Source organism: Equus caballus, chromosome 9 (genome assembly GCF_041296265.1).
Source record: "Equus caballus isolate H_3958 breed thoroughbred chromosome 9, TB-T2T, whole genome shotgun sequence".
Classification (NCBI taxonomy): Eukaryota; Metazoa; Chordata; class Mammalia; order Perissodactyla; family Equidae; genus Equus; species Equus caballus.
In genome coordinates this window covers 86,315,987-86,341,231 of record NC_091692.1, presented here as the reverse complement: position 1 = coordinate 86,341,231, position 25,245 = coordinate 86,315,987, and the positions used below count along the sequence as shown (strand labels likewise).

At 42.6% G+C, this 25,245-nt stretch overlaps 1 protein-coding gene across 1 annotated transcript in view; it reads left to right on the top strand.

The window, feature by feature from the left end:
- LOC100068487 (gasdermin-C) overlaps nucleotides 1-19,945 on the top strand; it is a 29,544-nt gene extending 9,599 nt beyond the window's left edge. The window contains exons 2-10 of the mRNA XM_070222035.1: nucleotides 2,034-2,251; nucleotides 2,945-3,128; nucleotides 5,116-5,284; nucleotides 14,367-14,478; nucleotides 15,536-15,583; nucleotides 17,341-17,495; nucleotides 17,827-17,956; nucleotides 18,418-18,491; nucleotides 19,179-19,945. Of these exons, the coding sequence (XP_070078136.1) occupies nucleotides 2,038-2,251; nucleotides 2,945-3,128; nucleotides 5,116-5,284; nucleotides 14,367-14,478; nucleotides 15,536-15,583; nucleotides 17,341-17,495; nucleotides 17,827-17,956; nucleotides 18,418-18,491; nucleotides 19,179-19,418 (1,326 nt within the window). The 5' untranslated portion in view covers nucleotides 2,034-2,037 and the 3' untranslated portion in view covers nucleotides 19,419-19,945. The remainder of the gene's footprint in view (nucleotides 1-2,033; nucleotides 2,252-2,944; nucleotides 3,129-5,115; nucleotides 5,285-14,366; nucleotides 14,479-15,535; nucleotides 15,584-17,340; nucleotides 17,496-17,826; nucleotides 17,957-18,417; nucleotides 18,492-19,178) is intronic.
- Nucleotides 19,946-25,245: the final 5,300 nt, after the last annotated feature.

Genomic DNA, 25,245 nt, shown 5'->3' with positions numbered 1-25,245 from the left:
TTTCTCCCTTTTTTCTTTTTTCAGATATGAGAGCCTTCTTGAGGATTTCTTGTAGTGGAGGACTTTTAGTTACAAATTCCATTAACTTTTGTTTGTCTGGAAAAGATTTAATTTCTCCCTCATATCTGAAGGATATTCTTGCTGGATAGAGTATTCTTGGCTGAAGATTTTTATCTTTTAAAGCTTTGAATATGTCACTCCATTCTCTCCTAGCTTGTAAGTTTTCTGTAGAGAAATCCACTGAAAGTCTGATAGGAGCTCCTTTGTAAGTTATTCTCTTCTGTCTTGCTGCCCTGAGTATTCTTTCTTTGTCTTTCATTTTTGCCATTTGTACTACTATGTGCCTTGCAGTAGGTCTTTTTACATTGACAAATCTAGGAGATCTGAAAGCTTCCTCTACACACATTTCTCCATCAATCCCTACATTTGGGAAGTTCTCTTCTATAATTTCATTAAGAGCACTTTCTGCTCTATTTTCCTTTTTCATGTTCTCGGGAATTCCTATGATCCTTAAGTTCTTTCTCCTCATTGAATCCACTATCTCTTGGAGATTTTCCTCATTTTTTAAAATTATTAGTTCTCTTTCTTCCTCTGTCTGGAGCCATTCAGCCCGTCTATCTTTGATTATGTTAATTTGCTCTTCTATAGTGTCTACACGGGCATTCAGGGAATCCGTCTTCTGTTTTATCTGGTCCATTGTGTTTTTCATCTCTAGTAATTCTGTTTGATTCTTCTTTATAATTTCAATCTCTTTTGTGATGTAACTCCAGAACTCATTGGCTTGTTTCTCTATCTTTCTCTCTACCTCATTGAGGTTTTTGATTATAGCTGTTCTGAACTCATTTTCACTTAGTTTACCTAATTCCAAGTCCTCAGGACTTAATTCTATGTTTTTATTGTTTTCCTTCTGATCTGAGGCTTTTATAAATTGCTGGATGGTAGAGGAGCAGTTTTTTCCCATGGTGGTAGAATTCGGTTGCAGTTACAGCCTGTCGCCACTAGATGGGGGCCGAGAGCTGTACGTTCTGAGCTCTCTGCCTTCGGGCAAGATGGCAGCGCCCAGCGCGGTTTGCCGGGAGGGAGGGGCTGCTTTTCTCCTGTGCCATCTGGATTCGGATCAGTTCTGTTCTCTGGTCTCCCCGGGCCCTGGGTTTATGGGGTCCCCGCTCATGGATGCTTTCCCCTGTCTGTGGGGTGCTGGGACCTCTCCACTTGACTCCCACAAAGGTACTCTTGTCTGTGGGTCATTGTCAAAATTGGTGTTTCTGTGGAGCGATGAGGACTCAAAATTCCTGTTCTGCCATCTTGCTAACATCATTCTTTGAAATTGAAAGTGTTTAACGCCAGCATGAGAATATCATCCAGGTGGATGACTACCTATACCAGGCTCTTGACTCATAGGAGAGGTGATTCACTCTATAATTTTCTAGTGAAACAGGGTCCACTTAGAACAACAATGCAGGCCTCTGGATTTTTTGATTTATCCGTCTCATTTCCATTGTCATGAAGGCTACACTCTTGTTCTATTTCAGTCACAGCAAGATTGTATAAATTTTGAAAGGCATGGATTTTACACACTGAACATGGGTAATTCACACAAACATAAAAATCAGTCTTCTAGTGGGTGATTAAAAATCATACAATTTGGCCAGCTTGATCTTAACTACCATGGCATAAGAAAGTACATGTGTTGAATTTTTGGAAGGGAATTCTTCTCCTCTTTGTCACTTCCAACAAATTAACTAAGTGCTCATGGGTCCCTCTGACCTGGGTGGTACTCTAGTCTAGGTATCTCATCTCTGTTCACTAAAGATCATCTCACTAGATAGTTGTTTAAGTAAGACTTAGGCCCCTTCCAGCTTCCAACATGGGCTTAATTTGCATTTATATCCTATCTCGTTGTGTAGAGAGGACAAATACTTCTCTATGAAGTATTCAAATTACTGTCAACTTTCTGCATGACACATAGAAACTCATTTACTATCAACTGTAGACCCAACTGATCTTTGTACTCCCCTTCTGTCTGCTCCTAGCAACATGCCCTCTATGTTTGAGAGAACTAGCAAGAATATCACCAAAGAGATTGGAGACAAAGATCTGAGGCCTGCCAAAAACTTGTTGAGTGCCACCAGAATACATCAGTTTTCTTTATTACTGAAGAGGAAGACTCACTCACAGTTCTGGGAACAACCTGAAGTTCCAATTGAAGTCTCCCTCATGGACATCCTCGAACCAAGTTCTTCAGTCCCAGGTATTGTCAGCCGTGGGCACAGGAGACAAGGAGTGAAAAACAGTGGAGCTCAGGGAGAGGTGGTGCAGCACGCAAGAAATTCTGAGACATCCACACAGAGAGATCTCAGGATGAGCCTTGCCTGAAGGCAAGGGGCGAGGAACTAAGATTGTTTGAGAATTTACTGATTATTAACCAAGGAATACATTAGTTCATCTAGTACTTACAGCAGCCTTTTGAGATAGGAATATTATCCCCAGTTTACATAATAGTAAATTGAAGCCTACAAAATAATTAGTTCCACATTACATACCCGGGAACTAATAGAGCCAGGGTCCACACCCACGTCTTTCTGGCTGCAATCGAAATATTTTCTGCCCCAGTGCTCTCCCTTCTAGGACTGGATGCTGTGCCTGCTACAGGAGGCCCTTGCCTGGAAAGATTATGATGTGGGTCTCCTGGACCAGTATGCAAGTGATGTCACCATTTCTTAGGGTCAGGATATCATCCCTGATCTCCATCCCCTGGGTGGATTCAAACATTTGTCCTTGGACGTAATTTACTTTTAAAATATTAATTGATTAGTTAGCTTCTCAACTGAGAGATTAAAATAAGTAAGCGGGCTGGGGCAAAATAGGACTGTTATTCCATTTGGCACACCAGCTCTTCCAGTAAATTCTTGGCTAAACCTAAGGCTACTATTTCTGTCCCTAGAAACTGTCAAGACAGGACAGTTCCACATCACTGACACTGCGGTCAAGAAGTGGAAGGCTCGTGTGAGTGTGAATGCTGGAGTAGAAGCGGGCTTGTTGCCGGAAGCTGCTGAGTTCTATGGATCCTCCCTCCAATATCAGATTGTTACCATCCCATTCCATACCTGGACAGACCTTCAAAAGAGGTGAGGCTGTGGGAGGGGAAGGGAACGGGTTGGCAGGGTCCCAGAAGGTGCCCTCCTCTTAGGCAAAGAGACTTTGTTGCTGAGGTTCAGAATGAAGAAAATGACATCCCAGATTATGACGCTCTTCTTGAGGATTCATTCATACACGCATTCAACTTAATAGTTATTAGTTATGTAATAAATATTTACTAAAAAGGTTATTATGCATTACAGTGCTATTTTGTGCTGAGAATAATGACAAGACTGATCAAAATCCTTGTCCTAAAGCAGATTATATTTAGTGGAGTAGGGGACATGCAATGAGTGAGGAAATGTTATAAAAAATAAATTAACAAAGTATTAATTTAAGAGAGACAAAGACTCTGAAATTCTTTGCTTAAATAAAGTATGCATCAGTGCCCTAGGATTTAACTCCTTGCACGTGGGGAAAGAGACAGATCTTTAATAATCCTCTAAGGGCTTAACAAGAACTTCTCAAGTCTTTACGTCTTCTAGAGACAGAGATGTCAATTTAAATAATATTTCTATCAATGCAAAGAATTATTAAAGTAAGGAACTAATTAAAATCACAGACTGTTTAGAGACTAAAAGTTACTTTGACAGGGCATGCACAATTTCTGTATTCCTGGTGTCTTGTCACACCCTTCTTAGGACTAACATCTGCAAAGACTGTTCATAGTGCAAAAGATGATTTGGGTTTCTACAGCTGCAAGAAAAGAAAAAAATTTTGTCCTAGGAATTTCTTTCAGTAGTTAAAGAGGCTACAGTTTCAGGGATCCATTTTATTATCTAGCACCAAGAGAAATAAGTAAGCCTGAGCTCAAAACTTTAAATGTGAAAAGAAAGGCAATTAGATACTTTTAATAAATGGGATGCAGGGCATGTAATGTGTTTCAGCTAAAAGGTGGTCACAGATTGTGACGGGGGCTCTGAAGGTAAGCAGGAGGTGAAAGAGACTGGCTGGATGGAAGGGAGTCTGTTTGTGTTTCTCTGTGGAGCTAAAAGTTGAGCTCAGACCTAAAGAATGAAGGAAGCAAGAGCACGAGGGTCTGACAAGCCCTGGGACAGGACAGGGCTGGATATTTTCAGGATCAGCAGGGAGCCCTGTGATGTGGATGCTTAGTCAACCTTGAGGAAGGTGATATAAAATGAGGCTTGGAGACAAGCAGATATCAGATGACACAGCACCTTAGAGCCACATAAGGGGCTTGAATATCCCCCCAAGGGCAATGGGAAAAGCCAGTACTGATGCTCAGTGACCTCTTCCACTGAAAAGCATGTTAAGGGTCTCTCAGTGGTCCATATGGCTGTCATCCAGGGCACTAACTTCAGTGGCCTTGAGTATAATCAGAGTTGAGTCTCAGACTGAAATGGACATGAAATTTGTCTTCAGTCCTTCAGACCTCTCACACCTCCCCTGAATCTGTATCTTCAAGTCAGCCCTTCCAACCACCTATTAAGAACAGTGAACCCGTAAAGACCCACCTGTGATAGTCATGAAAAGTCACCCAGAATCCTCCCCGCTTCGTCTGCTCCACATCCCACCCTGACTGTGCCTTTGGACAGTGATGGATGTGGTTTCCCTGCTTTGACAGTAGGATCTCCTGAGGTCTGTTCTCAACCATGTGGACTTGTCTACTTCTAGGTTCTTCTGGTGAGAGGCCCTAGTGCTGGAAACATATAAACCAGCCCCTACCAGAGCCAATAGAATTTTTGAAAATGCAGATGTCTTTCACAGTATGGCATGAACACTCTCATACATGAACCCCTGTCAGAGAATGGGGGCCCCTCCACTGTGCATATCAGAGATGCTCTGTTGTCCTAGGTAACTTCACCTATAAGCCAGTATCTTTCTACCCATTTGGGGATCACCTGTCAAAGTCCACAGGCTCTGCACACCTTCTAGGTCCTGAGGAGAAGACTAACCCGAGTATCCTGAGAAGGCATCCCTTCCAACTCTGACCCTTCTCCTCTTTTCCATCCCCAGGAAATTGTTGGATCCAGAGCCATTATTTCTGAAGCAGTGCCGGAAAACAGCTGTGAACTTATATGTTGTGACAGAGATAGTGGAACTGCTCAACAGTCCTGTGCTGTATGAAACCAGAAGTGAGAACATTTTGGGAAAATTTTCCTTCACTTGGAATATGTTTGTTAAGGTATGGGATGGGGACACCAAGTGCATAGTCAACCCAGCCTCACTTCCCAGGGGAGTCTGGATCTTAATCAGTATCTGCTTTCAGTTGTCAGAAAGGGTGGGGTCATAATTTCTCACTTCTTCTGTGCCAGTGAATCCTGATTCCTAACCTGAGACTATATTCTAACATCCTCGTTTGTAGTGCTTTAATATATGGGATTATCCAGTATTGGTATAATAGGAAATAGATTTAATTTTGTGGTATTACATTTTGCTTTGGGTAAGTAATGGATTCTGGGGAATCTAAAGGTTTGGCTGCTGTACTGTATACATGACCAGTTTGTGTATGGCTAGAAGAAGTGAGGAACCACTAACAGTAAACCTCAGCAGTTACAGTACCCTAATGCTGTGATACCCTGAGCAGAAATGATTTAAGGAGTGAGATTTAAATACCTTCAAGCACATATGATTTACATAACTCACTCTTAATAGCTATCATATTTTTAACTGATTTAAGGAAATTCACATATCAAATATTTTGTGTCTGTTATAATGTATTTTGCACAATATATATATTTATGTGTAATTTGTCCTCACTTGAGAGATTTAGGGAAAAAAACAAACCAAGTTGAGAGCTAACTTTCCCAAAGTTCTTGATTTTGTTCTGGAGGAGGACCAGGCTCCACTCACATTATTTGATTCCAAGTTCAGTGGACCAAGAAATTTGAACTGAATAAAACATTACTATAGTTTGGAGGATATCATGACATTCAGCTTTGGGTTTCCATGTGCTTGTGTTTGTTTAACTGGGTTTTGTGAGAACAGAAGGAGAAAACCCTGTGTCATTTCACGTAGAGTGACTGCTCAGCTGTGTGTGCCACCTTCCTAGCTGTCTATAGTCAGCATGGTTCCAAATGTTGGCTCCTGCACAGTGATCTTGTTAAACAGTTTGCTTATCACCTCTCGTTCATGGGTGCAGCAATTTTGTTTTGGTCAACCAGACAAAAGATCAATAAGGAAATGGAGGACTTGAACAACTCTTTGTGGACCAGTTGGACGTAGCAACACTATGTAGACCATTAGACCTAACAGACATATACAGAACACACCATCAGCAGAGCAGAACACACATTCTACTCAAGCACACATGCAACATCCTTCAGTATAGTTATATGTTATGCCCCATGTAAGTCTTACCAAATTTAAGAAGATTGAAGTCACACCAAAAATCTTATCTGACCACAATAGAATGAAACTAGACGTCAATAACAAAAGGAAAACTGGAGGGGCCAGCCCCACAGCTGAGGTGTTATGTTTGCACACTCCACTTTGGCTGCCTGGGGTTTGCCAGTTGGGATCCTAGGTGCAGACCTATGCACTGCTCATCAAGCCATGCTGTGATGGCATCCCACACACAAGAACTAGAATGACTTACAAGTAGGATATACAAGTATGTACTGGGGCTTTGTGGAGAAATGGAATAAAAAAAAAAGGAAGATTGGCAGCAGATGTTAGCTCAAGGCCAATCTTCTTCACCAAAAAAAAAAAAAAAGGGCATACCTTCAAAATAAAAAAAAGGAAAACTGGAAAATACACAAATATGTGGAAATTAAAGTCTGCACTGTAGAACCTTCAATTTTACGTTTTTGATATCATCTCTAACCTCTTTTTTCTTCTGTGTGTATCTCTTATCCACTCATCATGGAAATAGATAATTTTAGTACTTTTGTCTTTTGACCTTCATGTTATCTTCATAGCTGGTTGATCTGCTACTTTGACTATATATTTGCCTTTATCAATGATTTTATTGTGCTTTTTGGTTTTTGGATAATTATCTTATTCCTATTTGTGGTCTTCTCTTTTCCGCTTAAATAAGTCCCTTTAGTATTTCTTGTAAGGTTGCTTTCTTGGTGATAAACTCCTTTAGTTTTTGCCTGTCTGGGAAGCTTTTTCTATCCTTCCATTCTGAATGATAATCTTGCTGGGTAGAGTATTTTTGGCTGTAGACTTTTTCCCTTCAGCACTTTAAATATTTCATGATACTTCCTTCTAGCCTATAAGGTTTCTGCTGAGAAGTCAGCTGATAAGTCTTCTGGGGTCTTCTTTGTATGTAACTTGTTGCCTTTGTCTCACAGATTTTAGAATTCTCTCTTTATCTTTAATTCTTAAAATTTCAATTACAGTGTGCCTTGGTGTGGGCCTCTTTGAGTTTATCTTATTTGGTGCTCTCTGTGCTTACTGTACCTGGATGTCTGCTTCCTTCGTTAGGTTAGAAAAGTTTTCAGCTATTATTTCTTTGAATAGATTCTCTGCCTCTTTTTCTCTCTCTTCTAATGGGACACATATTATATGAATCTTAGGGTGATTGACATTGTCCCAGAGATCCTTTAGACTGTCCTCATTCTTTTTTCTTTTATCTGTTCAACTTCAGTGATTTCCTCGTCTTTCATCCAGCTTGCTGATCCTTTCTTCTGTATCATCTATTCTGCTATTGAGCCCCTCTAGTGAATTTTTCATTTCTAGTATTGCATCTTCATTTCTGATTGGTTCTTTTTTATATTTTCCAGTTCTTTGTTGAAGTTGTCACTGAGTTAATCCATTCTTCTTTCAAGAGCAGTGAGCATCATTATGACTCTTAGTTTGTACTCTTGGTCATATTAATTTTTTATCGCTCTTTTGTTTAGTTCTTTTTCTGGGGTTTTGTCCTTTCCCCTTACTATGAACATATTCCTTTGTCTCCTCATTTTGCTTCTTTTTTTTCTGTGCTTATATTTATGTGTTAGGTAGGTCAGCTATGTCTTTTGATCTTGGGGAGGTGGCCTTATGTCAGAGATGTCTTATGAGGCCCAGCAGTGTGCTTCCCTCTCGTCACCAGTTCCAAATGTTCCAGGAGTGTCCCCTGTGTGGGGTACATGTGTACTTCTGCTGTGTCAGGGTTGCTCTTGCTGCAGGTGCTTGTGGAGGCTAGGCTGTCCCCCTAGCCAGTTGGTTGTAATGCTCAGCTGTATGTAGCTGCTATGGACACTTCAGTCACTTTATCAGGAATGGGGAGCCCCAGCACAGTTGGCTGCAAGGTCTAATAGTACATTCCTGTTGCAATTTTTCTGCTAAGTGAGTAGGCCCCCAGCATGGCTGGTTGCTAGGCTTATGGTCTTACAATTGTTGTGGGCCTCAGGACTGCAAGGCTGTTTTCAGCTCTCTCATGATTTCAGCTTACTGGGTCTGGCTCCAGGTATGGGCGCACCCAACTGTTTCAGGCTTTGGAAGGTAGAGATGATCCCCTATGTGGCTGTTTGAGAAGCACAACTCTAATGCAGCTGACAAGCCCCATTGCCTGCAAAGCCACACACCTGGTCAACATGGTCCTGCTCCTTGTGTGTGCCTGACCCCCTGAAGCAGACCCAGTTGCCCCACTACAGAGTCCCAACACACTCCACCAAGGCAGGCCTACCCCTCATGCATGCCCTCCCCCATAGAGGTGGACCCACTTGCTCTGCTGCAGAGGTTCCAGGCATCCCACTTATGTGGGCCCACAAGTTGCCTGAGGGCTTGATGTTGAGTGGGGCCAGTCCCTAGGGTGAGTTGCCCTGCCCTGGCTGAGTTGGATTAAATTGGCACTCTAGGGGGTGGGGCAGACCCTGGGCTAACCGGCCAGGGGAGGAACTCCAATGGAATCTGCCAGCATCTGTGTCAGCAAACCTGTACTAGGTCACAATGATGGCTGCTGCCAAAGTCTCAGTCCCTAGGGTGGTGTCACTCTCAATGAGATGCACCCAGAGCTTAGCAAGTGAGTCTCTTTTCACCAAAGGACTGTGCAGGTTTCTTTCTGGTGACTTTAGGTTGCTTTCCAAAATGGGTGAATTTGTGCATGGGTCCTTTAAACAGCAGGCTTTTCCCCCCCTTATAAGATAGCTTCTCTTGGGGTATTCCCTGATGTAGTTAATAGCCAGCAAACCCCGATATTATGACACTTGTTTCGGTTGTGCTTAATTCAAAAGCTGCTTATTGTGGTAATGCTCCTCTGCTCAGATCCCCTACTCTTCCAGGGAAGCCTTTGTACCTTAAGATTGCTCCCAGCTGGCTGTGAAGTGCTGTGGGTTGAAGGTTGATTTTTCCTCTCCAGGAGGGAATTTCTGCCTCTTCCACTGTAGTCAGTGCTGTCCCTTGTTGTGGGGGTTATTTTTATCCAGTTTTCAGTTTTCTCTCAGGGGTAATTGTTCCAAGAGTAGTTGTAAATTTGTTGTGTCCATGGGAGGACATGAGTTCAGAGTCTGCCCAATGCCACCATCTTGACACTGTCTCCTCAATTTTGCAAGATGAAAAGTTTCTGGAGATCTCTTTCACAACAAGGTGCCTAAGTTAACACTACTGTACTGTACACTTACAGAACATAAAACTTACCATTCGGACCATGTTTATCTTTTCCACAATGAAAATTAAGTAGGAGGGGTACATAATAATAAAAGTGTTATAAAAATTCAAGTAGCTTCCCTTATCTGTATAACTGAAATCCATCCTGCTTTTATAGCAAAATGTGGGGCCTTACTTATATCCTCAAATAACTTATTGTCATGTTCCTGTTGAATAGGGTACACATTCATAAAGACAAAAAAAAAAAAAAAAATAGTAGAAACAGCAGCAGACAAGAAATGTCAAAATTTAGAAAATCCTACTAAAAAGTAGACAAATGGTAACAGACCCTGGAAAGCAAGAATAGTGGAGCCCCAAATACATCAGGGAAGGAAGCCTAGAAACAAGAACCCCTGAAAGTTTCAGGAATTGGAGGCCTCAGCTACCTCTGAAGAGAGGGTACAGGTGGGACTGCACGTAAAAATATTGGTTGAAAATCTATGTAAGGAACACTTGGAGTTCCAGATCCCTTTCCCACATCTGCATAGCCTGGAAACTACCCTCACACTCCACCCTCGCCCCAGTAGAAGACTCTCTGGAGAATTTAAACAATGTGGGCTCTCGATTTGAAGAGACTGGTTACAATGAAGGATGGGGGTAAGGGACCATATTGGAAAAGGGAAAACAAGTGAAAATCCTTTTTTTGTGTGGGGAATCTGAGCCCTATCACCCCATTCAGCTCTGGGCATCCTGCCTCCACCTCCTATAAGCCCCAATACCTATATCCCAGGCACAGAACTTAGGGGTTATTCCCTGGGAATATTAACCAGTCCAAAAGAAAAAACCCAACATCCCTATAGTTGGGGATGCAAAAGAAATAGCTTGGTCCCTGCCTGATCACCCCAAAGTGGAATACCCCACTCAACAAACCCTGCCATTGCACACTTAACCTCTATCATCTTTATAATGCCTCATTTGTCAATAAAAACCACAGAACTAAAAATCATAAGCACTTGAGGAAAACCTTAGATATACACATACAAAACCCTACACTGAAATTAGGAAACCTGAATATACAAAGACAACTCAGAGAGGAAAGAAACACCTTATTTCTCAAAGTGATATATAGAGTTTCCATGAAAGTATGATGCTCTATAAAAAAGAGTATTCATAGCTCTTATAAATTAAAAAAATAGTAGCAAAATGTCATTTTTTTGTGAGTTTATTACTACTGATCAAACTACATTGATACATCATTATCACACAAAGTCCATAGTTTTACGTTACGGTTCATTTTGGTGTTATATATTCTTTGGGTTTTGACAAATGTATCCACCATTATAGCATCATGGAGAATTGTGTCACTGCCCTAAATATTCTCTGTGTTCCAATATTTATCCTCCCTCCTGCCAACACCTGGCAACTACTGATCTTTTTTTGTTGTCTCCATAGTTTTGTCATCTCCAGAATGTCATATGATTGGAACCATACAGTACTTAGCCTTTCAGATTGACTTCTTTCGTTTAGTAATATGCATTTAAGGTTCCTCCAGGTCTTTTCGCGCCTTGATAGCTCATTTCTTTTCAGTCATGAATAATGTTCTATTGTGTGGATGTACCACAGTTTATTTATCCATTCACTTACTGAAAGACATTTTGGTTGATTCCAAGTTTAGGCACCTAGAAATAATGCTGCTTATAAACACCTATGTGATGATTTCTGTGTGGACGTAACTTTTCACCTCTTTTAGGTAAATACTAAAGAGCATGATATCTGGATTGTATGGTGCTAATACGTTTAACTTTGTAAGAAACCACCAAACTGTCTTCCAAAGAGGCTGTACCATTTTGCCTTCCCTCCTACAATGAGTGAGAGTTCCTGTTGCTCCACATCCACATCAGCTTTTTGTAGTCTCACTGTTCTGGTTTTTTGGCCATTCTAGTATGTGTGTAGTGGTATCTCATTGTTGTTTTCATTTTCATTTTCCTGATGACATATAATATGGAACATCTTTTCAAACGCTTATTTGTCATTTGTATATCTTCTTTGCTGAGGTTCTGCTCAGGCCTTTTGCCCATTTTATAATTGGGTTTCCTTATTGTTCAATTTTAAAAATTAACATTTCTTGCAAGGCTTGTCTACTGGCAACGAATTCACTCAATTTCTATTTGTCTGAGAGAGTCTTTATTTCTCCTCCACTTTTGAAGGATATGTAATTAATTATAGGTTGATTTTTTCCCCCTTAACCCTATATACATCATTCCACTCTCTTCTTGTTGACATGGTTTCTGAGGAGAAGTTGGATATAATCCTTAAATTTCCTTCTCTATGGATAAGGTGTTTTAATCCTCTGACTTCTTTCAATATTTTTCCTTATCATTGAATTTCTGCAGTTTGAATGTGATATTTATAGGTCTAAGGTCTTTTTGTTTTTTGTTTTTTTGGCATTTATCTTGCTGGAGTTCCCTGAGCTTCCTGGATCTGTGGTTTGGTGTCTGACATTAATTTGGGGGAAATTCTCAGTCACTATTGCTTCAAATATTTCTTCTCTTCCTTTCTTTCTTTCTTCTCCTTTATATATTCACATTACACATATTACAGCTTTTGTAATTGTCCAACAGTTCTTGAATATTCTCTTCTATTTTTTCACCCTCCCCCCACCCCGAGTTTTGAGGATTCTCTTGAGATATCCTCAAGTGCAGAGATTTTTTTTCTCAGCTGTGAAAATGAGCCAATCAAAGGCATTCTTTATTTGTCTTATAGTGTTTTTGATCTCTCTGGAATTTCTTTTTGATTCTTAGAATGTTCATTTCTCTGCTTACGTTACTCATCTGTTCTTGCATTTTGCTTATGTTTTTCATTAGATCCCTTAGCATATTAATCATAGTAGTTTAAAATCCTCTGTATGATAATGCTGGCATCCTTGTTATATCTGAGTCTGATTCTCATGCTTGCTGTGAATCTTCAAACTGTTGTTTTTGCCTTTGAACATGCCTTGTAATTTTTTTTGAAAGTTGGACATGATATACTGGGTAGAATGACCTCTGATAAATAGGCCTTTAGTGACGTGATGGTAAACTCTAAGGGGCAGAGGGTACCATTCTATAGTCCCGTGATTGGGTCTCAGGTTTTTAGTGAGCCTGTGCCCTTGTTCTGTGAATTTCACAAGAGCTTCTCAGTACTCTCCAGGCGCCCCCCTCCTTAGGTAGGACAGATGGCTAGAAGGAGCTAGATTGGATATTTCCTTTTCCCCACGTGGAAGGATAGAAGAGGCTGTAGTTGGGTGTTTCTCTTCCATCAGGTTTGTTTGGCTGTCGTAAAACCCCAATAGGTTAGGCTCTAGCAAAGTAGTTTCTCTTAAGGCAGGCCATATTAAGGAGAACAGAATGCTCTGAGAGATTTCAAAATGGTTGCTTTCCCCCTCCCACTGCCTGAAGCATGAGGGAATTTTTCTCTGATATTCGCTGTGAGAATCTGGTAGAGCTCCTGGAGAGAAAACTCACAAAAGTGCGAGGCCCCTCTCACGACTGGGTCCACTGGAGTTTTTAAGTCCCAGACTTGTCCACACTGAGCCTCCAGCAATTTGTCAGCTATAGTTCAGGTTTTCCTACTGCAGCATTGGTTCCTGTGGAGGTTTCTGCTCATGGGTTTCTGCCCTCATAAAAGGTGATGCGCTATATATGCCTTTCTGTCTCTCCAGTTCTCAGGGCACTGGTTTGCTCTGTGACCTCGCTGCTCTGACAGATCTAAGAAGAGTTGTTGGTTTTTCAGTTTGCTCAGCTTTTTACTTGTAGTTAGGATGGAATGACGACTTCCAAGCTCCTTACACATTGGACTAGAAACTAGAAGTCAAAAAATTTTAAAAATAGAGAAGTCAGAAAATTTCCAAAAAAATTAAGAAGACAAGAGAATATTAATAAAAAAATTTTTAGAGGATCAAGAGATCCAACTTCTGAATAATAGCAATTCCAGAAAGAGAGAACAGAGACACAATGCTGTGGGGGAAAATCATTGAAGGAATAATACAAGAAAGGATCTGAGAACTAAGGAAAATGCCAACTGCAGGCGTAGTTTAATGAGTCAACAAAGATCTACACCATAGAACCTAGGTGTGAAACTCCGGGCACTTGCTTCAAGAAGAAAATCATGAATATTACTAAAAAGGAAAAAATAGTCGCATTCCAAGGAGTTCCAGCCTGGAATTCCATGTCCAGTCAAATGTCAATCAAGTTGAGAATAACACAAAGTTGTCTTCAGATATACAAGGTCTTAAAAAATGTACCCTATACATCCCTAGAGAGAATGAGTAGGAGGCAGAGAGGGCACATGATTATCACATTAATTAAGTGATAAAGGAAAGATCTGGAGTGAGGGGAAGCAGTCTCCCCAACAGTAAACAGTGAGTATTAACTTAGACAGACACTGGATATGAATATTTTAGGAAGATGGGGGAAGGAGAAATGAGGAGTGAGAGGAAGATTAGGAAAATGAAATCCTCATCATCAACAGGATAAAGTACATGGATATACTTAAATCTGGTAAAAAAAAATCAGATCATTGCAATATAAACATGAGATTGAGAAATGTGAAGGTAAATACTGGACAAAAGAAGGAAAAAAGCAATAACTGGAAATCAGGATTAGAGGGGATGAGATCAGAGGACAGCTGAGTCCTTTCCTCATGAGCTTTCTAGATCTATCTGAGTTTTCAAATCACATGTGTCTATCACCCTGTTACCTGGTTTCTCTCCCCAGGGTGAAGGAGCGGGAGAGCGTCTCAAAGTGAGAGAGAAGGAGCTGACTCTGCAGAAGGGCATGGTGATGGCCTATAAGAGGAAACAGCTGGTTTTCAAGGAGAATGGCTGGGGTAAGCAGAGGGTGAAGGAGGAGATGCGGAGAGGGGTTCTGCTTCTCCTGAGAAGAGAAACGAGACAGGGAGAGACCATCAGCAGGCAACCTTCCCTTCTTCGCCTCTTGAGGGAGAGGAGGAACATCATTTCTCAGCTGTCCATGGCACACACACGCCCCAGCACCCACAGCCAACCCCTAGGATGGCCTGACGGAAATGTTGCTACAGGAGATAGAGTCTCTTACATGGAGAAGGACAAAAGGGGTGCCCAAGGGGGAGGTGTCCTTCACACTGGGAAAAGTGCGGCCCTAATCCTGACCATCTTTATTCATTCAAGGTCCTGCCATGCTCAGCAGCTCACCTGGGGGAGCCACAGAGCCGTCCCCAGGTTACCCCTAAGATCCCACCACAGTCACAAACAGAACTGCAGATGTTGTGTTCTAACAGCATAATGCAGGATTTTATCTACATCTCTTCCCTCCCTCACTAGCCTCAAAATGAACAGTGTCCCAACACATTGGCTATGGGTTCTGACTCCACACAGACAAACCATTTGCATCAAACCACACTTGCATACATAGGCGGAATTGTAATCACTGAGAAGACCACTAGCTCACCAAACCTGGCGTCTCCCTGCCAAAATGTAAGTCCCTGCTAGAGGTCAGCCTGATACAGTGGGGTCCAGGTCCTTGGAGATGAGGAGATGCTCTCACCATACACGCAGACACACACACACACACACATTATGCACACACACACTCTCTCTCAATCCTTCCTGAAGGAGGAGGGAGGAAGCACTTCCCCTCACCTTACAAAGGCGGTTCCCTGCATAACGATCACTGAGGCCCTTATTTAAGGGTGCTCTTCAGAGAGTCAGATTCAGGAGACAGAGTGAGCTCAGGGACTCTGAGTTTCACAAGCATCCCAGCTGATTCTGACACAAGGGGTCCCCAGGCCACCCTGAGATAATCTGCTGCATCAGGCCAAGAGGGATCCTTGGGGGCTGCAGTGTGGGGCATGAATGACTCCAGCAGGAGTGACTTTGTTTCTCCTGACCTGGCTTCTTTCCATCCAGACATTCTTCTCATCTCAGATGATGACAAGCGGAACACCTTTCCAGAAGGTGAGTCCTAGAGCTGAGTGAGCTCTCTGTCTAGACCTCATACTTGCTGAGCCCTGACCTCTTTTAGAGGCTAAGAGCCACGAAAGGGCCTCAGCCCCACAGACCCCAGGGAGACCCTCCCCTGGCCAGACTCCTCCACTGCCTCCCAGTCTCTCTTGCCTTTGACCTTGGCAAGGGCCCCTGGCCACAAGGAAAGCCACCTTTCTCCTTTGAGGACCGGCACAGGGGTGTGTGTGTGTGTATGTGAGTGTGTGTGTGTGTGTTTGTGTGTGTGGAGGGGAGACTAACTCCCGATGAGTCAGCACTTCTGCTTTCTTTCCAGGGAAAATTGTGCAGCATTCAGGGATGGGTCAGTGGATGTTTTTGAGCAGGAAAGTGGGATCTTATCCCTCCCCCAGGCCTCTCTGCAAAACCGCAACCCCAATGTTGCCTTTGCTGCCCTTCCCCAGGCACGGGGATCTGGCCCCTGGGCAAGGGGCAGGGATGGATGGAGAGGAGCGGGTTGGGGAAGTAGGGGGCAGAAGGTCAGAAAACTGTATGTATTGAGAGACTAACCCTTGGGTGGGGAATTTCATTTCTCTTCTTGGCCTCACAGGAGAGATTCCTCACAGCCTACAAAGAAGTGAATGTGTGTGAGCTGGAGGCGGGGATGGGTCCTTCCTGCACACATCTGGTGAGCAGGGCAAATTGCCCCAGACTTTGTCACCACTGCCCCAGGGCGTGGCCCTAGTTTCTACGGAATGGGGAGGGTTGAGAAGGCTGAGGAGGTGGAGGGATGGACCCAGATGAAGCAGGAAGAGGTTAAGCAAGAGGGAGGAGGTGGTAGGAGGGCAGAATCCTCCAAAGTACCTCTAAAGCAAATCTAGGGGGATGAGAAAGGAAGATGACCACTTGTGATTCCCTTCTAGCAGGAATAGAGACACCCTTTGGTCAAGGTGAGTGTTTATTAAGAAGGAAACTGATCCTTCTGGGTGGGAAACTGCAAGGCTGAGAACCCAAATGGGAGCTTTCCATGCAACTTGGAAAACTGCACTCTACTCCCAAATTTACAGTCGTGCTTCTTCATTCATTCATTCATGCATGCGTGTAACAAACACTTACTGAGGACCCATTGGGCAAAGGCATTATTCGGTGCACTGGGGACATAGCAGTGAACTAAATGGAAATCACCTCCCAGAAGCCTCCATTCTGGGGCCCTATTCCTCTCAGCAGGCGTCCATGAGGCCACCTGGAGTGTCCGGGGAGAAGCAGAGTGCCCCCAACACCCACTGCTTGGTGAATTCTGTAGGACATAGATGATACAGGCAGAATGATGAGATAAGAAGGGTGACCATCTTTGGGGCTACCCCCCCAAGCACTTCATATATACAAGCCCATTTAATCCTCATACCATCCCCACCCAAAGGATGTGGAATCTGAGCCCACAGCACCTAACATTCTCATCTCTAGAGCCCAAAGCTGGAATCCACATTATTCCACACACGTCCAGAAACGAGCACCTTGTCATTCTCTTCCACTTTCCAGAATCTCCTTCTCTCCTGCCAGCATTCTGCCTGCTCATTTCAGAGCACTGGGATTGCCCATCTTTCTATCCTGTTATGACAGCTCCATCTCCAGAGCTCAAGCATGCTATCCACAGAGACACTTTTGGGTTGGTAGATAAAGAGATAGAGATGCTGGCTCATATTGATGGGGAAGGGCTTATCATCTCAGGAATGTTCTAATCTAAGAATTGTCTCCATTCTCTGGTTGATGTTGATGCCTGAGGGCAGAGTTCAAGCACCTACAAGAGGAGGTTTCCCAGCAAATGGAGGCATTGGCCCAGCTCTCAACGGACGTCCAGGATGCTATATTCCATAATATCCTGGCCATGCTCGGGGACAGAGGGGCCCTGCAGGACCTCATGGACATGGTGAGGGGGTCCCACAGCTGCCTAAGGCTGATCAAAGTTGTGAAGGGGTGAATGTTTAGGAGATATGGCTACCAAGATACATCGGGGAGGAGAAATGGGGCAATGCCAGGGGAACGAGAAAGATGTCTGAGATTTGGGACTCTAGCCATGTGCCCAGTGACCAAGGCCTGCGAGTGCAGCCCCCGCATATGGAGGGCATGTGGAATCCCCTGGGGTGAGGTAGAGAGCCATTATAGCCACCCCTTGGTTAATCACTTATAGACACAGAATTTACAGGGAAAATATCATCATCATCATCATCATTGTCATCAATAATACTTGTCTTCTACAGCTTGAACAGGAACACTTGGGTCATTTGAATGGCCCTGGAGGCACCATCCTAAATGAACTGCGAAAGGACTCAAGATATCAATGGGTTAAACCAAAGTACCCCATCCTTTACCTGCTTGAGGCCATAATGGGTAAGAGTGATTTGGAGGAAGAGCGGGAGAGTCACAAGGCTGGTCCCCCAGAACCCCTGAAAGGGCTGAGTTAGATGAACTTCTCCAAAGCCCTTCAGATATTATGACTTTTCATCCTCACATCACGCCTGTCTCCAAGGGCTAATGGGATAAACTCTACATGTGACACAGAGCCTGAGGCCTAGCAAGACTGGCCTAAATCCAGCTAAGATATCATTGGGGCTGAATGATTCCCGGCTCCAGCCTCATAATTCCATCCTCTGGACCATGTTATGTAGCATCCTGGAGACCATCCTAAGAACAGCAGGAGGACTTCCCAGGCAGGGAACTTGACCTTCAAGTCTCATGGGTTTTATTCCTCTGACTCAGAGTTCCTCTCTCACAGGGTCTCCTTGTTCACAATAGGGAAGAAAATCTGACTCTTCATCACTGTTTTTCCCCATATGTCTCCCTGTCCCCAGTACTGAGTGACATCCCACATGATCTGCTGGCCCAGTCCAAGGAGAAGAGGATCCTGTTCCATCAGCGGGAGCTGGTGAGAAATCCCCAGGGGCCAGCATCCAGGGAAGAGGGTGAGGGAACCAGAGATAAGAATGAATCAGAGAAAAGAGAGATGGCACAGGTTCCTGCTGGGAGGGGAGTCCGGCTCCCTCTGTGGCCACTGGGGCTGCATCTCCTTCTGGAGAGCAGGTCCAGCAGGTATGAGGCTACCTCAGGAGGGGGTCAGTTTCCATGGCAACCCCTGCAGAGGCACCCACAGTTCTAAAATAGCCATACAAGAACATGTGTTTGGGAGCTCAGGGGATCTGAGTAACAGCCCTGCTTTACTTACACGGTCACCTTTTGCAAATTGCTCTCTCTCTCTCTCTTTCTCTCCATAGATATGTGTATATAAGTACATCTATGCATATAGATGTACACATATACATACACGCATTGCACACACATGCATATACATATCTAATTCCCGACACCACTGCTCTGCAGGGTAAATGTTAGTATCACCATTTAGCAGCTGAAGAACCAATGCTCACTGATTTCCAATAACGTGTCCATAATCACATCAATCATAGGCCATGATCAGGACATGATTCCTGGTCCCCTTGACGCCAAAGCTTTTTCTCCCTTCAGTTACCCTGCATGACCTCTGGCTCTTGGGACGAAGGTTTTCTCTTCCTGACCTCAAAGGCTGACTTGTAACCTCTGACACTGTTTCTTCTAGGTGAGGAGCATCCTGGAGCCCAACTTCAGCTACTCCTGGAACATTCCCTTCATCATCAAGCGCAACCTCCTTGCCCCACTCCAGGGGGAGGGTTTGGCCATCACCTATGGCCTGCTGGAGGAGTGTGGCCTGAAGATGCAGCTGGATAGCCCCAGGTCAACCTGGGATCTGGAAGCCAAGAAGCCCCTGTCTGCCCTGTATGGGATCCTCTCGATGCTGCAGCAGCTGGCGGAGGCCTGAGGCTTCCCTCGTGGGTGGTCAGTCCAGAGAGGCCTGGCCCCCGCCCCCAGTCTATGCTGTGAGTGTCCTCGATGGGCTCAGGGGACCCAGGGTCACGCCTCTCTGCCTTTCCCGGTGGGATAGAGACAGGGATGGACGGAGACTGGAGGGAAAGTCCTGGGGTGATGGAAATCTCTCTGTCTAGATAAAGGTTTACGCATTTGTCAAAACTCCTCCAATAGTGTGCTGAAGAATCGAGCATTTCTCTGTAAATTTTACTTCAAAACAATGTAGACAAATACTGAACTCTAGTTAATAGTATGCATTCTGAATTGTTTTGGGTGAAGTGCGCTGATGTCAGTAATTTACTTCAAAGTGCACCAAAAAATAAGGTGGATTGATGATAGAAAGACATATATGTGACCAAGGAAATGTGGTAAAATGTTAATAATTAGGGAATATGGGTGTAGGATATATGAGAGTTCTTTTTTATTCCTGAAACACTTTGTAAGCCTGAAATTGTTTCAAATAAAAAATCACCCCCCTTATCTGTGTTTATATGTGTGTGTGTACATGTTCGTGTGTGTATGTATTTTTTTCTCCACATCCTTAAGAAGGCTTGTTATAGCTGCCTTTTTTTTTTTTTTTTTTTTGCTTATAGCCGTCCTGGTGGGTATGAATTGATATCTCATTGTGGTTTTTATTTGCATTTCCCTGATGGTTTACGATTTTGAGCATCTTTTCATGTTCTTATTGGTCATTCATATATATTCTTTGGATAAATGTCTATTGAGATCTTTTGTGTTCTTAAAAATTTGGTGATGGAATGAATATTCAGAGTGATGTAGAGAGAATTTGGGTCAAGAATGACAGAATTGGGTCTAAGTTTTTGGCTTCTGCAGTGGGCTTTTTGTAGTGCTGTGTTTTGAGGAGCTATAGCTGCAAACCAGGCTTGGGTAGGGAAGATCTTACCTGAACTTTGGGTGTATTGAATTGGAAAGGTCTGTGAGATCTCCAAGTGAAGGCGTTGAACAGGTGGTTTGAAATAATGGTGTGGAGTTGAGAAGAGAAGTTGAGTTCAGGATGTAAGTTTGGGAGTTATTGCTCCATAGAAGGTAATTGAAGGCATGGGGATAGATGAGGAAGATTGACTTCAGAGGCAGTACGTGGAAGAAGAGAAGTATTCCTAAGACCGAGCCTGAGGATCTCCAACATTGAAAGGTGGTTGGAGGAGGTTGAGCCAGGAAAGGAAATAACAATGGGGTGGTATAGTAGGCAGAATTTTTAGGAATGGTCCCGAAGATCCCATGCCCTCATCCCTGGAAACCCGTGACTGTGACTTCACTCATGTGATTATGTTATGTTGTACAGCACAGTTGATCTTAAAAATGGAGATATCCCATGGGTCCAACCTAATCAAATAAATCCTTAAAAGGGAGAATTTCCTTCAGCTGATGACACAAGAATTCAGAGAAATTCCAAGCAAGAGAAGGATTCCCTGTGTTGTCACTAGCTTTGAGGATGGAGGGGGCCACGTGAGAAGGAAGAGTGGCAGCTTTAAGGAGCTGAGAATGAGGCCCCTTTAGACAGCCAGCAAGGAAACCTGGACCTCAGTCCCGCTGCTGCAAGGAGCTGGATCCTGCCAACAACCTGAATGAGCTGGAAGCAACTTCTTCCCAGAGCCTCCAGAACCTTGACTTGGCCTTGTGAGACCAAAGCAGAGAGCCCAGGCAAGCTTGTCTTGAATTATGATCTACAGAGTGTGAGACAATAAACAAATGTTGTTTTAAGCTGCTAAACTTGTGGTAACTTGTTGAACAGCAATAGAAATCAATGCAGGGGGCTAGAGGAAGGAGGAAAAACCAGGAGTGTGTTGAATCATCAACATTTTAGGAAGAGTGTTTTTCAAGGAGAAAAAGGCCAAAAGATTTGAATGTTTCTGAGAAATTAAAAAAAATTAATACGTAAAACATATGTATTAGGTTTAGCGACATGGATGTCATTTAGGGAGGTCAGCAGGTCTATTTGTGGGGAGCGATGGGCCCTGAAGTCGCCCTGGTGTGGGTTGAGGAAGAATGGGAGGTGAAGTCGTGGAGATGGCAAGGGTGGACATCTCGAAAAGTTCCCTCCCTGTTGGCGGGGAAAAGAAGATGGTTCTAAGGCAGTAGGTTCCTCGGGTGGGAGGCGGTTGGAGGGTTGGGTGAGAACTTCTTTCCTCTTGAGTAGGACGGAGGACCAAGAGGAAGCATCAGCAGTGAGGGAGAGGTTGAAGATTCAGCAGAGATAAGTGATACGGGTGAGTTATTTTACTTGAGATTTGGGCTTCCTCCCTTGTAAAATGAAGTTTTTTTGACTAGATGATTTCTGTTTATTTCTAAGGCTCTCATATTGTGTGATTATGGTTGTCACTTTTAGCTAAACTCCCAGTCTTGCTTGGTTCTTACAACGCTTTGGGAATTTCCTTTGGTTCAAGTCACCAAAGTCCTTCTAATTGAGGGTCCTTGTCTATTCTTTTGACCAACTCTCTCCTCAAACACGTTCCCAGGTGTCATATGGGCATGCTCCCCCTGAAGGCTCTAGGGCACAATCCTCCCTTTCTTCTTCTGGCTTCTGGGAGATGCCAGCGATTTCTGACATTGCTTGGCCTGTGAATGCATCACTCTGATCTCTGTCTCTATCTTTTTTTTTTTAAATTTTTATTTTTTTCGGATGTACATCATATTTCTAATTCTGGATACATTACATCATGTTCACCACCCGAACACTAATTATAGTGCATCCCCTCACATGTGACCCTAATCACCCCTTTTGCCCTCCCCCCTCCCCCCTTCCCCAATGGTAACCACCAGTCCAATCTCTAATGCTATGTGTTTTTTTTTTTTTTTGTCGTTTTTATCTCCTACTTATGAGTGAGGTCATATGGTATTTGACTTTCTCCCTCTGACTTATTTCACTCAGCATAATACCCTCAAGGTCCATCCACGTTGTCACAAATGGCTGGATTTCGTCATTTCTTATGGCTGAGTAGTAGTCCATCGTGTATAAATACCACATCTTCTTTATCCATTTGTCCCTTGATGGGCACCTAGGTTGCTTCCAAGTCTTGGCTATTGTGTATAATGTCACAATGAACATAGGGGTGCAAGTATCTTTATGCCTTTGTGTTTTCAAGTTCTTTGGATAAATACCCAGCAGTGGAATAGCTGGATCATACAGTAGATCTATCCTTAATTTTCCGAGGATACTCCAAACTGCTTTCCATAGTGGCTGCACCAGTTCGCACTGCCACCAGCAGTGAACAAGGGTTCCCTTCTCTCCACACCCTCTCCAACATTTGTTGTTTCCTGTCTTGTTAATTATAGCCATTCTGACCGGAGTGAGGTGATACCTCATTGTAGTTTTGATTTGCATTTCCCTGATAGCTAATGATGTTGAGCATCTTTTCATATGCCTGTTGGCCATCTGTATTTCTTCTTTGGAGAAATCTCTGTTCAGATCTTTTGCCCATTTTCTAATTGGATTGTTCATTTTTTTTGTTGTTGAGCTGTATGAGTTCTTTGCATATTTTGGATATTAACCCCTTATCTGATATGTGGTTTGCAAATATCTTCTCCCAATTGTTAGGTTGTCTTTTCGTTTTGTTGATGGTTTCCTTTGCTGTGCAGAAAGTTTTTAGTTTGATGTAGTCCCATTTGTTCTTTTTTTGTTTTGTTTCCCTTGCCCGGTCAGACATGGGACTTGAAAATATGTTGCTCAGACCAATGTCATAGAGCGTACTGCCTATGTTTTCTTCTAGAAGTCTCATGGTTTCGGGTCTTACATTCAAGTCTTTAATCCATTTTGAGTTGATTTTTGTGCATGGTGTAAGGGAATGGTCTACTTTCATTCTTTTGCATGTGGCTGTCCAGTTTTCCCAACACCATTTATTGAAGAAACTCTCCTTTCTCCATCGTATGCTCTTGGCTCCCTTGTCGAATATTAGCTGTCCATAAATGTGTGGGTTTACTTTTGGGCTCTCAATTTTGTTCTATTGATCTGTGTGTCTGTTTTGTGCCAGTACCATGCTGTTTTGGTTACTGTGGCTTTGTAGTATAATTTGAAATCGGGGAGTGTGATACCTCCAGCTTTGTTCTTTTTTCTCAGGAATCCTTCAGCTATTCGGGGTCTTTTGTTGTTCCATATAAATTTTGGGATTCTTTGTTCTATTTCTGCAAAAAATGTTGTTGGAACTTTGATAGGGATTGCGTTGAATCTATAGATTGCTTTAGGAAGTATGGACATTTTAACAATGTTAATTCTTCCAATCCAAGAGCACAGAATATCTTTCCATTTATTTGTGTCTTCCTCGATTTCTTTCAACAATGTTTTATAGTTTTCAGTGTACAGATCTTTCACCTCTTTCATTAAGTTTATTCCTAGGTATTTTATTCTTTTTGTTGCAATTGTAAATGGGATTGTATTCTTAATTTCTCTTTCTGCTACTTCGTTGTTAGTGTATAGAAACGCAATGGATTGTTGTACATTGATTTTGTATCCTGCAACTTTACTGTATTCCTTTACTATTTCTAAAAGTTTTTTAGTGGACTCTTTAGGGTTTTCTAGATATAAAATCATGTCATCTGCAAAGAGTGACAGTTTCACTTCTCCTTTTCCAATGTGGATCCCTTTTCTTTCTTTTTCTTGCCTGATTGCTCTGGCTAGGACTTCCAATACTATGTTAAATAAGAGTGGTGACAGTGGGCATCCTTGTCTGGTTCCTGTTCTTAGAGGGATAGCTTTCAGTTTTTCTCCATTGAGAATGATATTTGCTGTGGGTTTGTCATATATGGCCTTTATTATGTTGAGGTATTTTCCTTCTATACCCAATTTATTTAGATTTTTTATCATAAATGGATGCTGTATCTTGTCAAATGCTTTCTCTGCATCTATTGAGAGGATCATGTGATTTTTATTCTTCATTTTGTTAATGTGGTGTATCACGTTGATAGATTTGTGGATGTTGAACCATCCCTGCATCCCCAGAATGAAACCCACTTGATCATGATGTATGATCTTTTTAATGTATTGCTGTATTCGAATTGCTAGTATTTTGTGGAGGATTTTTGCATCAATGTTCATCAGTGATATTGGCCTGTAATTTTCTTTTTGTGTGTTGTCCTTGTCTGGTTTTGGTGTCAGGATAATGTTTGCTTCGTAGAAGGAGTTAGGAAGCCTCCCCTCCTCTTCAATTTTTTGGAAGAGTTTGATAAGGATAGGTATTAAGTGTTCTTTGAATGTTTGGTAGAATTCACCATGGAAGCCATCTGGTCCTGGACTTTTATTTTTTGGGAGGTTTTTAATTGCTGTTTCGATCTCCTTACTGGTGATCGGTCTATTCAAATTTTCTACATCTTCTTAGTCCAGTTTTGGAAGGTTGTATGTTTCTAAGAATTTATGCATTTCTTCTAGATTATCCAATTTGTTGGCGTATAGCTTTTCATAGTATTCTCTTATTATCTTTTGTATTTCTGAGGTGTCCGTTGTAATCTCTCCTCTTTCGTTTCTGATTTTATTTATTTGAACCTTCTCTCTTTTTTTCTTGGTGAGTCTAGCTAAGGGTTTGTCAATTTTGTTTATCTTTTCGAAGAACCAGCTCTTGGTTTCATTAATTTTTTCTATTGTTTTTTTAGTCTCTATTTCATTTATTTCTGCTCTGACTTTTATTATTTCCTTCCTTCTGCTGATTTTGGGCTTTGTTTGTTGTTCTTTTCCCAGTACCTTTAGGTGCACTTTTAGATCGTCTATTTGGGATTTTTTCTTCTTTGTTGAGGTAGGCCTGAATTGCTATAAACTTCCCTCGTAGAACCGC